Here is a 14204-nt window from a genome sequence, read left to right on the forward strand (position 1 = left end):
AGTCTACCTACATTCGTACTCAAAGTCATGTTACGGGCGTGTACCATGCCTACTCCGCTAACGCATGCGGGTTGTGATAGGCAAATACTATCTGGCGGATTCGGCATACACCAACTCCGCCTTGACACTGACACCTTTCCGCTCCCATCGCTACCACTCGCAAACATGTCACGACACTCCGGGGCGCCCGCGTGGCCCGAAAGAATTGTTTAACTTTCGACACTCTCAACTTCGCAATGTCGTCGAGCGAGCGTTCGGGGTTCTGAAGCGGAGGTTTGCAATCCTAAGAGGTCCGATGCCAAATTACAAGTTTTACCGGTAAGTAAACTTGGTCCAAGCGTGTGCTACTGTGCACAATTTGATGGTAGCGGCGGGCGAGAACGTAGAAAACCACGACGGAGAAGGCAGTGAACCTGCACTTGAGGAAACAGAGAACTCAACTACGGGCGACCCACTCCCGGATGATTACCTGGAACTATTTGACAACCCACAGATGAATCAGTTTCGCGAACACCTTGCTAATGGAATGTGGACAAGCAGAGATAGGTAAAACGTAACGAGGGAATCAAAACTAATCCGTAGACGTATGGTAGTTAGACTTTCTATGTTAGGGCCCTTTTGGCCGTACTTTCAATTTGTGCATTAGCTCTTCAATGTTGTAATGTGTTGGCGTAAGATATAATGGCGTATACCGGTTTGTCCGTACGACAATAGCATTCGACATTCTTCGTATTCTATGTGTCGCAGTTGTTCAAGATGTTGTCCCATGAAGTGTACCCCCGATGTGTTGTATGTGGAACACTCATGCCGAAGCGCATAAGCCGTACCGCTAAGAACCCTGGCTGTCCTTACTTTTCATGCCCATACTGCCCTCGTGGGCAAGGATCCTTTTGGTGGTGTTCGGAGTGGGAGGCCACCGTGGTACAAGATGCCGTAACACAACAACCATTCACTGGGGGAGCATCTAGTACAACACCTGTAAGGAATGGGCAGAACAAAGGAACGCAGACGGGGGACTAGGAATTGTGGTTCCCCACCGAAACAGACGCAGAGCTTCGACCACATAAAGGGCGAACCTACAAGTGGATAGTCATATCAATGATGTAGTGTTTTTCGTATGCTTCTGGCTTGTCATTTAAATCATGCAATCGTAGTCCCTTCATTAGCGTAATAGTTGCAAGCAAGCCTTGGCCCTAGTGTGTAACCTTTTGCTACTACGTGTAATCGATCGGTTCGATGTAATGGATGTTTAGGCAGAGCCAACATACCATTACAATTTTCCGATGTTCGTTTCTATGTAATCAGCATAGATGGTTACGTAGTGTGTTGAATGTGAATTGTAATGTTGACTTTGAAGGCTAAGTATTTCGTTTGATGTTTTATAACGAACGGAGACAACGACGATGCCATACCATGTCACCTTTAATTGCGGAGACCCGCCGTCGAGGAAAAATTCAGTTCATGCAATACTAGCGTGATCGTGCACAACCGTGCGGGGTGTGATTTATTTTTTTGTTCCGGTCTTCATTGGAAGCCGAAACAATGCGAAACATCACGCACGGCCGTGCATATTGTGCCGTAGATCTCTGTTCGTGTAGAGCATGTATGTTACTTGTATTTATTATGGGAAGCAGTGAAGCTAAGACACACTTGAATGGACGTGCATACGTACCTGCATCTCTTTGTTTACTTTTGTTACCACTATATGTTTTCTCATTCGGCTTTGATGCACTACCATGCGAAAGTACCTATTTTTTTTTTTTGCGGGCATTCGATTCGCGTGTAAATGCATTCCTTAATGCATGGCCATACGAAAGTCCTATTTTTTCCCTGTTTTTTGAGTGGCCATGCACTTTAAACTATTTACTAATCTTTTTCCTTCGTTGTGTTTGTATGTTTTAAGTTATCCTCGCTGCATGTTCATCGGCATGGCACCCGTGAAGAAGAGGGCCAGGCATACTAAGAAAATCACCGGCGTATCTCCATCCATGGTTCCTGCCTCCGACGACCAAGCTTTGAGGCCATTTGAGAACCCGGCGGATGCGGAGAAGTTCAACCGACTGAAGAAGGTAACTTTTCTTACCGGATGTTACATAACCGAAGAGGCAGTTGATGCGCTTAATGCAGTGAGTGAGTGTGAGAGGTACCTCAGGGTGGGTGCTTGGGGACGTTTCTTCGACATCAAGGACGACACGCAACGTACGTTGACATTAGAGTTCCTGAGTACCCTAGCCGTTGACAAGAAGCACTTGCACGAGTTCGAATATCCCGCCACACTTACCTTCCGCCTCGGCAATAAGAACTTTCAGCTCTTTGTTACCGAATTTTCCGTTGCTATGGGCCTGTACGACAAAAGTTTACGAAGACAGTCGAGTACAAATCGTTGTAAGGAGAAATGCAAGACGCGCATGAGCGGTATTGGATTTCCATCACGAACTCGAAAGTATACAATCCTGGAGTGTCAAAGGCGTCCGCACTCCGCTCACCCGCGTTGAGGTATATACATTACATATTTGCGCATACTTTAACAGGGCGTAACTCCAGTAGTAGCGTCGTCACGGGAGATGACCTAAAGTATCTATGAAGCATGGAGCGTGGGTTTCCTATCCATCTCGGGTATTGTCTTGCACAGCTACTAGCTAGGCAGGCAGGCGACGGCCGTTTACAGGTCATATGTATTGGTTCGTACGTGACTCGACTGGCGCATGGACTAGGAGTCATGACGGGATTTGTGGAGAGCTCCGCGTCGAAGATAAAGCCCGGTGGCATTGACGTCCTCATGCAAATGGGCCTAATCCAGAGGCGACGGGGTGGGGATCCAGTCACGCACATTGACAAAACTACGAGCAATTCAGGAGAGCAGGGATCCACGTCCTCGGTAGATGTAGTCGTTGCCGGAATCCACCGCCGTCTTGAGGAGATGGAGAAACGCATCGAGGTTCACATACTGGCGATTGAGCGCAGAGTTGATGCATTGTGCGCGCACTCTCCAGTGTTGGACGGAGGGCCATCCTCGTCGGGTGCATAGCGACTATCGCGTAAGTGATAATATACTTGTTTGCTCAATGAACAACTAGGTGCGTACTTGTATTCGGCGACGACATCATGTACTCGTTTTTCTTTCGATGTTTTGTTGGCTTACCTAACTTTGGGTCCGATTGGAATTGTACCGCCCGTCTGTTGGGCGCCATATACGCATGATGTGATTTTTCCGTTGACGGTTGTTAACATTTTATATTCGGCATATTCTATCATGTAGGGTACATTGGTCGTATTATATATTAAACGTAATTTGCACCAAAGAAATATTTTTTGCACTAGGCCGGCCGTACGTAACTGAAGGCTTCTACTGGGAACCATTTTTCCTAGAAGTTCTTCCGCGGGTAAAACATCACACTTTATACTTATTGCATGTTCTTACGTAATACTCCCTATTTCCCGGAACTTTTATCTGTTTTACTGTAGGCATGACAATTTATGAGGGAATACATAGACAATAATTTCAAAATATATTATTGGAAGTAAGCATCGTGTAGTAAAAATAATTATAGATTACGATTAGGATAACTTATTAGTATAATTAAAATTAATGAAATTATAAATTAAATTTTTAAAAATAAGACTTAAATGTATAACACTGTTAAAAATAATGACAAAATTAGTGGCACGGACAAAAATAAAAGGGTGGACATAACAAAGTGGTATATGGACGGAGTCTAAATTAATTTATTAAACTAAATTAATAATCACATCGTTGCAATCATTATCTATCACATCACTGCTTAACAAAACCCACTAAATTCAAATATAAACCTAAGAGATTTCCAAAACTCATAAAAAATTCAAATTCAACCCAAACCCAAACCAAATTTTTCCAAAAAAAACCCTTGTGTCAGAGGGTAGGGCCTCCAAATCCGAGCCATTGCTGTTGGGTACATAAGTAGGGAGCACGAAGTAACGAAACAATTTACATACGTACTCAAACACACCAGCCTTTATTCGCTAAGTTGAAGCAGAAGAATTACTGTCATGAATTAGCTTTTCCATGAACTTCTCCCATGAACCTCCACCCCCGGCCATTAAACCTCTCAATCCCCTCTCTCTCAAAACCCTAATTTTCTTCCGAATTCCGATCGATTCTCTGCCCATCACCGCCCGGATCGCTTTCTCGACCAACTCTGCCTCCACCACGCTCGCGGAATCCACGTCTCCTCTGTAATCCATCTTAATCTCCACCGCAATCCCCAATTCCTTCACGATGTGGAACGCGTTCACTTGCTGCTCCGCCGCCATCGGCCAGGCGGCGATCGGAACGCCGAACCACACGCTTTCCAGCACCGAGTTCCACCCGCAGTGCGACACGAATCCCCCAACCGCCGGGTGCGACAGCACCGCCGCCTGCGGCGCCCATCCGATCACTCTCCCGGCGCAGCTACTTCGCTCGAGAAAACCTTCTGGTAAGATCTCTTCCGCCGTTCCTCCCTTAGGGCTTCTTAGCGACCATAGAAATCTGTAGCCACACAACTCGATTGCGCACGCAAGGTGTTCGATCTGTGGCGCGGGGAACGTCCCCTGGCTGCCGAAGCACAGAAACACCACCGACGACGGCGGTTGTGCGTCCAGCCAACCGATTATACTATCGTCTTCGATTCGTTCATCTCGAGTCCGAACTGGAACGAGATCAATTACGGGTCCTATTGGGTAAATTGGGGGAATTTCACCTTTCGAGTCAATTAGGGTTCTTATGGCGGTTGCGTCCATTTCTTCCATAGTGTTGATAATAATTCCTTTAGTTTTACGAATCTGACGTGCGCATTCCATCACCAATTCCGATCCGCCATTTTTGTCCAGCATCATAGAAGGCATAACTTTGGCAGGCACAGGATTGACAAATCCAGGGATTTGGAATTCATGATCACTATCCTTATACTCTGTAATATCCTGTCCATGTTCATCTCTAAGCCTAAGGAAGAACATCTTGAACGCAAGAAACGTAGCGCTAGAAGTGTAGAACACATAGCTAGGGATCCCGAATTCGTCGCCAACATCGATCATACTCACGCAGAACATGTCTACAACCAATCCAACTATTCGATCCCCCGAGTTCTTGACAATATCATCTACTGCTTTTCTCACTTGTGGCCTATGCCTGTTTATATATTCGGTGCTGCGTACCGAAGCCAGCTTCTGCTTGTTGTCATGGAAACTTGAGCTGACCGGAGTTTCGGGTTTAGGGAGGTTGAGGAATTGAAGGCAAGGATTGGGGATGGGTAGGATTGAATTGTGGGAAGGTTTCGGAGTATGAAGATCGGCTATGAGTAGATATGTTATACGAAGGGATGAGTTTCGACTGAGGATTAGGTTTCCGAAGTTGAGGGCAGGGACGAGATGGCTCGATCCCGGGCTGGGAAGGAAGATCAGGTGGTGCTTGTGACTGTGAGCAGACTCCATGGTTGCAGTTGCAGTTGCAGTTGAAGGTATGTGGATTATATATGTTCTTTTATCTTGTTAATTTCTTGTGTTTGCAAGGTTGTGGATGGATGGAGACAAGAGGATCACAAATTATAAAAGATATTTTTTTATTTGTGTTTCCTTTCCTTTTGTCCTCCTGATTTTTCTGTGAGACTTATTGTGGCTTTTGTTAAATTGGGTTTTTATTTTTAGTATACTTTTTTAGTTAGGATGGATGGAATATTATTATCAACGTTTAATATTCCGTCGTTTCACATGAATAGTTTCAAAAGGAAGTTATAATAAGAAATACTCCCTTGGTCAGAGTAGTTATGCAATACTTTTTTTTTTTTTTTTTGTCTAGTTAAATTTATTCATAATAAACAATTTATTTATCCACAATTTTATTATTTTAATTTTAATAAATAATAATCAATTTATACTACTCCCTTCCTTCGACGTATTTATAATTATTTTTATTATATAATAATTATTTTCACTAATATATTTTTAATTATTTATTAATTATATTCTTCGTAAATTTTTCGTTTGCAGTAAAATAAAAATTATATCCTGTAGAGAAGGGAGTATTTTAATTTATCCATTACATTTTATTAAATTTTTAATAAATTTTCTATATTGTTATTCTTCTTCTTTACTTACATTAAAAATACTATCTTTTTCACATTAAAAATACAATTTTCTTATTGTCAAATTTACTCTATTGTTAATTTTGATAAAATAAAAAAAATAATATTTAATTATTATTCTTAATTAGCATTTTGTATTTTCTCTTTAATTAGTAATTAAATTTTCAAAAATATTTTATATTTTTAATATTTAATACTTTTAATATTTTATATTATCCTCATCAATTGATTGGAGAATGGACTAGAGACTATAGATGAAAATTATTTATTTAGATGCGGTAACTTCAAATGGTAAGTGGACTGTTCAAGTTCGATCAAAGGAGTATGAAATCTTATTTCCGACTTAGGTTGAGTTGGAATGAAATTTCTTGTTGCATTGAATATCGTATCCACAATTTTGGTATGGCACATTTTATGTGGGTAATTTATATAGCATTTTTTTGTATTTTTTAGTAAAAATGCATCAAGTATATTGTATTTTATTTATTGGATAAAATATGTAAAATTTGTACTAAACACAATTTTTGTTCAAACGAGAAATTGTAATTGATTTTTTTTAAAAAAATACTATAAAAATAAATGATTACTTATGTATTTATTTAATTTATTAAAAAAATTTATTTAAAATATTTTACGTTTTTTATTTGCATAAAATTTGCGTAATTTAAGCTTTTATTTAAAATCAAATATGAAGTTTGGACAAATAGGATGTTTTGTGCAAATTTTAAATTAACACAATAGAGTTTTATGCAATATATAAAACATTTTATGTACTTTAGTTTGTGCGTCATACCCATGTAGATCAAGTGGTAAGACATTCCTCGCTTGGTGTGCGGGTGCGTGTGTAAAATACGAAAGAGTATTACCCAATTACACTGATACTTCAGATATACTATCTAAATTTTTGGTATAACATTAATATAGAGATGTTTGGTATATCCAAGTGTGTGTTTGTTTTGTACGAGTTTTGTAGTTTTTTTTTTTTTTTTATTGGGTATGAGAAGTGTATTGATAATATAAAAATAATATTTTATATTAAATTATTAAATTTTTGGAGTTGATAAAAAATATATATTTTTTGTATATATGTATAGATTATACTTTTAATAATATAATTAGGAAGTGTTTCTTCTGATAAACTCAGGTTGACATATTTTGAATAAACTGATCATTCAAGAGTGTCAATATGTGAAATTATATGTTTATTCGAAAAATGTGAACCTGAGTTTATTAGAAGCATATTTAGAAAGCTCAAATCAAGATTGTAATGTTCTTAAATACTTTAAAAATCTAAAAAAACACTGATTCAGGACTATAATGCTCAATAATATATAAATAAAATACCACATAATTACTAATTTTACTATCTAATTCTAATAGCCCTCTCCCCTAGGATTGGCAGGGCCATATCACTAATATAATTCTAATAGCCTTACGTTTTAGATTTCTACTCAGACATAAATAGAAAATCAAACCGCTTCATGATAGATTAAAGAAGAATACGACACTCTTGACATATATATATACAACACTAATACAAGATATTAAAAGAAGAATTACTAAAATACCGTGTCTCCATCTAGCTGACCCAAACCCGCCAAATATAGTTGAGACAGATGCCTCTTATATTGGCTACAAAGAAATATTAAAACAACTACAAGATATAATAGGGAAGTCATTATTCAATTTACTTCTGCTCACTAGAATGATACACAAAAAAATTATTCTACTATAAAAAAAGAAATCCTAAGTATTGTCCTTTGTATATCCAAATTTTAAAGTGATTTAATCAACAAAATATTTCTCTTACGAGTAGACTGTTAGAGTGCAAAAGAAATCCTACAGAAAGACGTTCAAAATCTTGCCTCCAAATAGATCTTTGCCTGTTAGCAAGGAATATTGAGTATTTTTTACTTTGATATTGAATACATAAAAGGTGACACTAATTATATTCATGATTTTTTAAACTGAGAATCTTACAGAATATGACAGATGCCATCAAAACTAGTCAAGCTCCACATCAACAAAATTGAGAATGATCACCAAACACCACCAAACCCCAAAGACGAACTTAAAGATACAACAACTTCCAAGCCATCATCAGTAAGATCAATGAAAAAATCCCTAAAACAGAGGTTTGAAAATGGCGACTCAACAATAGGAGTAATCAATTCCTATAACGGTAACTTTCAATACTTTGTTACTATCAATGAAGAGATTTCTAACTCGGACAAAAAGCCTATCTCGACCAAGCCAAAAACTTTAGAACAAATTCCTCAGCCGAAACCCCTACAACAAGTTCCTGAACCACAATTCTTGAAAATTCTCAAAAAATCTTTCTATCCTCATAAAACATATTGCTGCTGCCGTTTTAGCTAAACCCTCTGTAAACATCTCTTTTACAAAATCCTCTTCATCTACTTCTATAATCCTGCTCACCCAAACCCCTCGAACTGAATGGTCCCTTAAACCTACCTACCAAAATATTACTACTATCGAAAAAGAGTTTGATTTCCTTGACCCTTTTGAAACAGCTGAAACACTTTTTGGAGAAAATAACTTCTACAAAATTTTTGACCATGGGTAAAATATTCTCTACTATTAATCAATCATCGAAGACACTGCCTCTGCCTTCATTAAACATAAAACCTCAAAGACAAACCCCTTTTTAAATATTATTTATGTTTCGAATTCATCTTCTTCTGAAAGTATAGAATCTCAGAGGGTGTCTTTGAAGTTTCATGTTTAATTAAGGTAGAGGCAGTGTTTTCGATGATTCTTTGATATGTTTTATGAGGATAGGAAGATTTTTGGAGAATCTTCAGGGATTGTAGTTCAGGAACTTGTTGTAGGGGTTTTAGCTGAGGAATTTTTTGTAAATTTTTTGGCTCGATCGAGATAGGTTTTTTGTCCGAGTCAGAAATCTCTTCACTGAGAGTAACAAAGTATTGAAAGTTACCATTATAGGAATTGATTGCTCCTATTGTTGGGTCGCCATCTTCAAATATCTGTTTTAGGGATTTCTGTATTGATCTTACCGATGATGGCTTGAAAGTTGTTGTATCTTCAAGTTGGTCTTTGGGGTTTTGTAGTGTTTGGTGATCATCCTCAATTTTGTTGACATGGAGCTTGACAGGTTTCGGCGGCATCTGTCCTGTTCTGTAAGAATTCTCGGGTTAAAAAATCAGGAATATAATTAGTGTAACTTTTTATGTATTCAATATAAAAGTAAAAAATGCTTAGTATTTCATTTCCAGCAGGCAATGATCTGTTTGGAGGCAAGATTTTGAACGTTTTTTTGTAGGATTTTTTTTGCACTCTTACAGTCTACTCGTAACAGAATTTTTTTTTTTTTTGATTAAATCACTTTAAAATTTGGATATACAAAGGACGATACTTAGAATATTTTTTTTTATAGTTAATTTTTTGTGTTTCATTCCAATGAGCAGAAGTAAATTGAATAATGACTTCCCTATTATATTATAGTAGTTTTAATATTCCTTCGTAGCCAATGTCAAAGACATCTGTCTCAACTATTTTTAGCAGGTTGGGTAAGCTAGGTGGAGACATGGTATTTCAATAATTCTTCTTTTAATATCTTGTATTAGTATTGTATGTATATCTGTCCAGGGTGTCGGATTTTCCTTTAATCTATCGTGAAGCGGTTTAATAGTTTTGTTTATGTTTGGGTAGAAATCTAAGACGTAGGTAATTATCATAATCTATAATATGTGACCCTAATGAACTTTTTAAATTTATTCAGAAAGGTTGGTTTGAGTCATCACGAGGTAGTAGACTATCAAGAAAATCTCTTTTGTAGTAAGGTGATCGAAGATTTTTGGAGATCTAAAAATATCTTTTAAAATACAAATATATATATATGTATAAAATGAAAATAGTGTCGTGCGTGTTCGTGTAGTAACTCTAAAAACTTCGTCAAAAATAAAAAATCTCTTTAACCGGTGAGTGTCCGGGTCGAACTCAGGGAATATGCGAATATCCTATATTTAATTAAAAAAGAAGTGCAATTAGTTAATGCATTTGAAGAACTGAAAAGATAAATTGCAGAAAATAAATCTAACTAAAAAACAATAAAATATACGTATCTCGAAAAGGATGAAGCGAGGCGTTTGTGTCTGACTTTTGCGTTCCTTAATGGCTAGATTTTCATGGATAAAATGAGCGGGATGACGATGACGTGATAGCGAAAAATATATATATAATTGCAGAGCGGCTTGGAGGAATGAATGTGATCGCATTTGCTCGCTTAAGCCGATTCTCGACTCGGTTGGTACTCGACCTTAGGGGATTTACAACGAGACTTCAGCAACACCCGACGAAGAACATTATAAGCAAGAAACTCTACTGTCACTAGAAATTTCTGTTACCCAATAGACCACCGCGTATACACCATGAATTATTCTTTCAACCGCTCCACTAGTTGCTCTACCCCTTTGATACCTCTCTTTAATTAGAATCGAATTCAGAACAGAAACTAAGCAGGTCGACAAGGCTCCCACGTACTTAGATACGTTGAACTACTCGGAATCTGTTTGTGGCATGAAACAGGCTGAAATAGTCGATTCTTCTATTGCCCTTCCGCAACCTTGCCGAAATCTAAATTGAACAATTCAAATCGAACATGAAATGTTTTTGGGTGAAGGTGAGGTGGAGAAATATGATAGGAATTCTACTAGCTAAAATAATATGCTGAAATTAAAAGAAAAATGAGGAGAAAATCAGTTTGTTCGCGACACAAAACCGAAAATCTCGTATTATTAAACTAGATAAAAATATGGGAAAAAAGAAATGGAGAAAATGGAATGTATATTATTGTGTATATATGGTAATATATATAATTAGAGAGGATATTTATAGGAGGAAGATTTTCTAGAAGCTTCAAGGTTACAATCGCCCATAAATAACTACTTCTAAAAATAACTACTAACTATCTCTAAAAATAACTATAAATAACTACATCTAAAAATATCTACTAACTACCTCTAAAAATAACAACTAATAATAACTTACTAAAAACTATCTATTTTCTAGAAGTTCTAGAATAAATATTACACAAAAATAGCCAAAAATTGGCTAAGTGATGATGCAAAAATTATATATGGAGCTGGGAAAGTGCATGAATAAATGTAGGGTCACTGGAATAAATGCAGGAACTGAGGGAGGTTTGGCGGATTTAATGCAAGTAGGTGGAGTAAATGCACCGCTAACCCAGCAACAATAAATGCAGCTGCCGCTTGTATTCCAAGGTTAGTCATTGTAGAGTAAATGGGTTGAAAGATTTTGTGGTTGTTTTTGTTCTATAATAAAAATTGATTATAATTGAACTGCTTCTGAATTTGAATCTGCCAAATATAGGTTGATTTATAAATGAATTGAGTTATCAAATACCTGTTTTATTTATTATTTTGGAGTTCAGTATTTATTTTATTGACAATGTGTTATTATAACTGTGAGTTAACATGCTTCAGGGAGTTGACCTTATTTAAGGTTTTCGAATAGATTTGATCGAACTCCATTTTCTAACAAATGTAAAATTGTCTTTGTATAGTGCATGTAATACTACAAAAAAATATCATTTTTGTAACGAAATATTTTCGTCTCTAAATCTATTTTTTCGTTACAAATGACATTAGAGACGGAATTATGGATGAAATTACGTTAGCTACGTGAACTTTAGGAACGAAATTCCGTTACAAATATACTATTGTTTTTATAGTGTAAGTATAGTTAGATATGAAAAACAAATATTACTCTCTCCATCTCACATATCTTGCAATATTGTTATTTTGGTCTATTACACATACTTTGCAATATTTTTAAAATATAAAATAATTAACTATATTTTATCACATCACACCACTCAAATTAAAAATAAATATACAATTCTTTCTCTAATGAGATCACCTAATTTTCACTTTATCCTACCCATCTAAATTATTCTATTGGAATCAAAATATTGCACCCTACCAGAGGTGGAGGGAGTATATTTTATGCAAATACAAAAAAATAAAAATAAAAATTATGTCATAAATAAAGTATGTGATATATATTTTTGTTTATTTTTAGTAAAATCGAATAGTCTATAATATAAATTATGTTTTGAAATAATTTGAATAAAAATAGTGATTAAATATTATATTTTAAAAGATCATTATATATTGAATATTAATTTGATTTTTTCTCGAAATAAAATTGTTCGGAATAATCATATTTTTATTGTGCTTATTTTTTTTTCTATACAATCTTATGATTTTATATTTGAATATAAATATATATTTCCTCCGTCCGAATAAAAGTTTTCATTTGACTTTTGCACGCAAATTTAAGTATATTAGTATTTTATAAATATATTGTATAATATAGTAATGTAAAGTTTATTTTACCCTTCACATTAGCGGAATCAAAAGAATAAGCACAATAAAACAAGGGTACTTTAATATTTGATTGAGAGATACTTTTACTAAAAATGAAAATGGATACATTTGACTTGGAGATACGAAAATTACAAAATGGATATCTTTGACTCGGATGGAAGGAGTATATTTTTGCATATAAAATATCATATCAAAATATTTCTTTATTTAAAGGCAAAATTGTCTATAACTGTGACACCCCGGCTCGTAAGCTCCCAAAGCCGGGTGTATTGAGATTGTAGACCGGCCCCACAGGTCAACATGAATCCTCCTTCCAGTAAGCTCTTATCCCACTCACACGCACCCTGAGAGATTTCCCGATGAGTTTCCCATCCTCAAATTATTTTAGGGCAAACACACTTAACTCTAGCGTTTTTTCGATATGGCTCCCAAAAAAAATAAAATGTGCACATTGTTGACATAAGCAGTCTATTCAATACATTTAATTATTATTTAGCCTCGGATGACCTAATACCGGCTCATCCACACACGGGAGTTGGCCAAGCAACGGCCCAACTTCAGAGGGTATCACAATAACTTTCCCGTAGTTTCGAAATTCAGCGTAAATTCTCTCTGTACTTTTAAAATTTCATGGCGACTCCTTATATTTTAAAAATATTACATGAAACACCCTCATCATGCAAAAAATATATAGATAGAAAATTATATTTTCATCACACAAAAAATGTAAAAAAAGAGTTTCATACAACATTTTTTAAAATATAAAGATGAATCATTCAATTTTTTTTTAGAATAAGAGAATTTAAATTGGATTTCGAAACCACTAGAGAGTTACAAGAAAAATTGTCTTATTTAAAATATCATAATACAAAAAAAATTCAAATAGTAATAATATTTGATTGGGAAAAAAATTTATAGTAGTCCCAATATAATTAAAATGATAAATTATTTTTTTAATCTCGTAACTGGAAGTTGTTTTAAAATAGTCCCGTAATTGAAAATTTTTCGTACATTTAGTCCTCTGGTGTTGGAGAAGCCTGCGTGGTATGCCAGAGAACACGTGTCCGCCAGATCAGTACCGCCTAGAAGACATGTGTATAATTTTTATTTTTATATTCTTTCTAAATATGATAGAGCCTCAGAGCAAAATTTGTTCCAGAAAAACCATTTTTATTTTATTTTTTATTTTGAATGTTGTTTTATTGTATATTGTATATTTTATTTTTTTATTTTTTTATATTATTTAATTTATTTGAAATTTTATTTTATTTATTTTAGAGGGGAACTTATCGATGTGTGGCTAAGGAAATATGTGTTAGCAAGTCAACAGTTGGAAAGTAGGCTCAAAAGGGCTTGATCAGGTATCACAACAATGCAATCAAACTATATCTCACCGCCCAAGGTTTTTCACAAATATTTGGAATTGATTTTAATGAAACATATTCTCCAATAATTGATGGAATAACATTTCGATATCTTGTTAGTTTGGTAGTTCATGAAAATTTGGATATGCATCTGATGGATGTCGTAACTGTCTATTTATATGGCTCATTAAATAGTAATATCTACATAAAAATCTTTGAAGGATTTAATATGTCTGACGCATACAAATTAAAGCCAAAAAATTGTTATTTCATTAAATCACAAAAGTCTTTGCACGGGCCCAAGCAATCTGGTCGCATATGGTACAATCGTCTCAGTGAATCAT

General features: G+C 35.7%; 1 protein-coding gene across 1 annotated transcript; it reads right to left on the reverse strand.

The window, feature by feature from the left end:
• Window positions 1-3684: 3684 nt before the first annotated feature.
• LOC127266027 (anthocyanidin 3-O-glucosyltransferase 2-like) lies at window positions 3685-5597 on the reverse strand. Its single transcript, XM_051296102.1, has one exon. The coding sequence runs from the start codon at window positions 5449-5451 to the stop codon at window positions 4003-4005; it is 1449 nt and encodes a 482-aa protein (XP_051152059.1). The 5' UTR covers window positions 5452-5597; the 3' UTR covers window positions 3685-4002.
• Window positions 5598-14204: the final 8607 nt, after the last annotated feature.

The sequence above is a fragment of the Andrographis paniculata genome, unplaced genomic scaffold (genome assembly GCF_009805555.1).
Source record: "Andrographis paniculata isolate CXL003 unplaced genomic scaffold, ASM980555v1 Contig74END, whole genome shotgun sequence".
Taxonomy (NCBI): Eukaryota; Viridiplantae; Streptophyta; class Magnoliopsida; order Lamiales; family Acanthaceae; genus Andrographis; species Andrographis paniculata.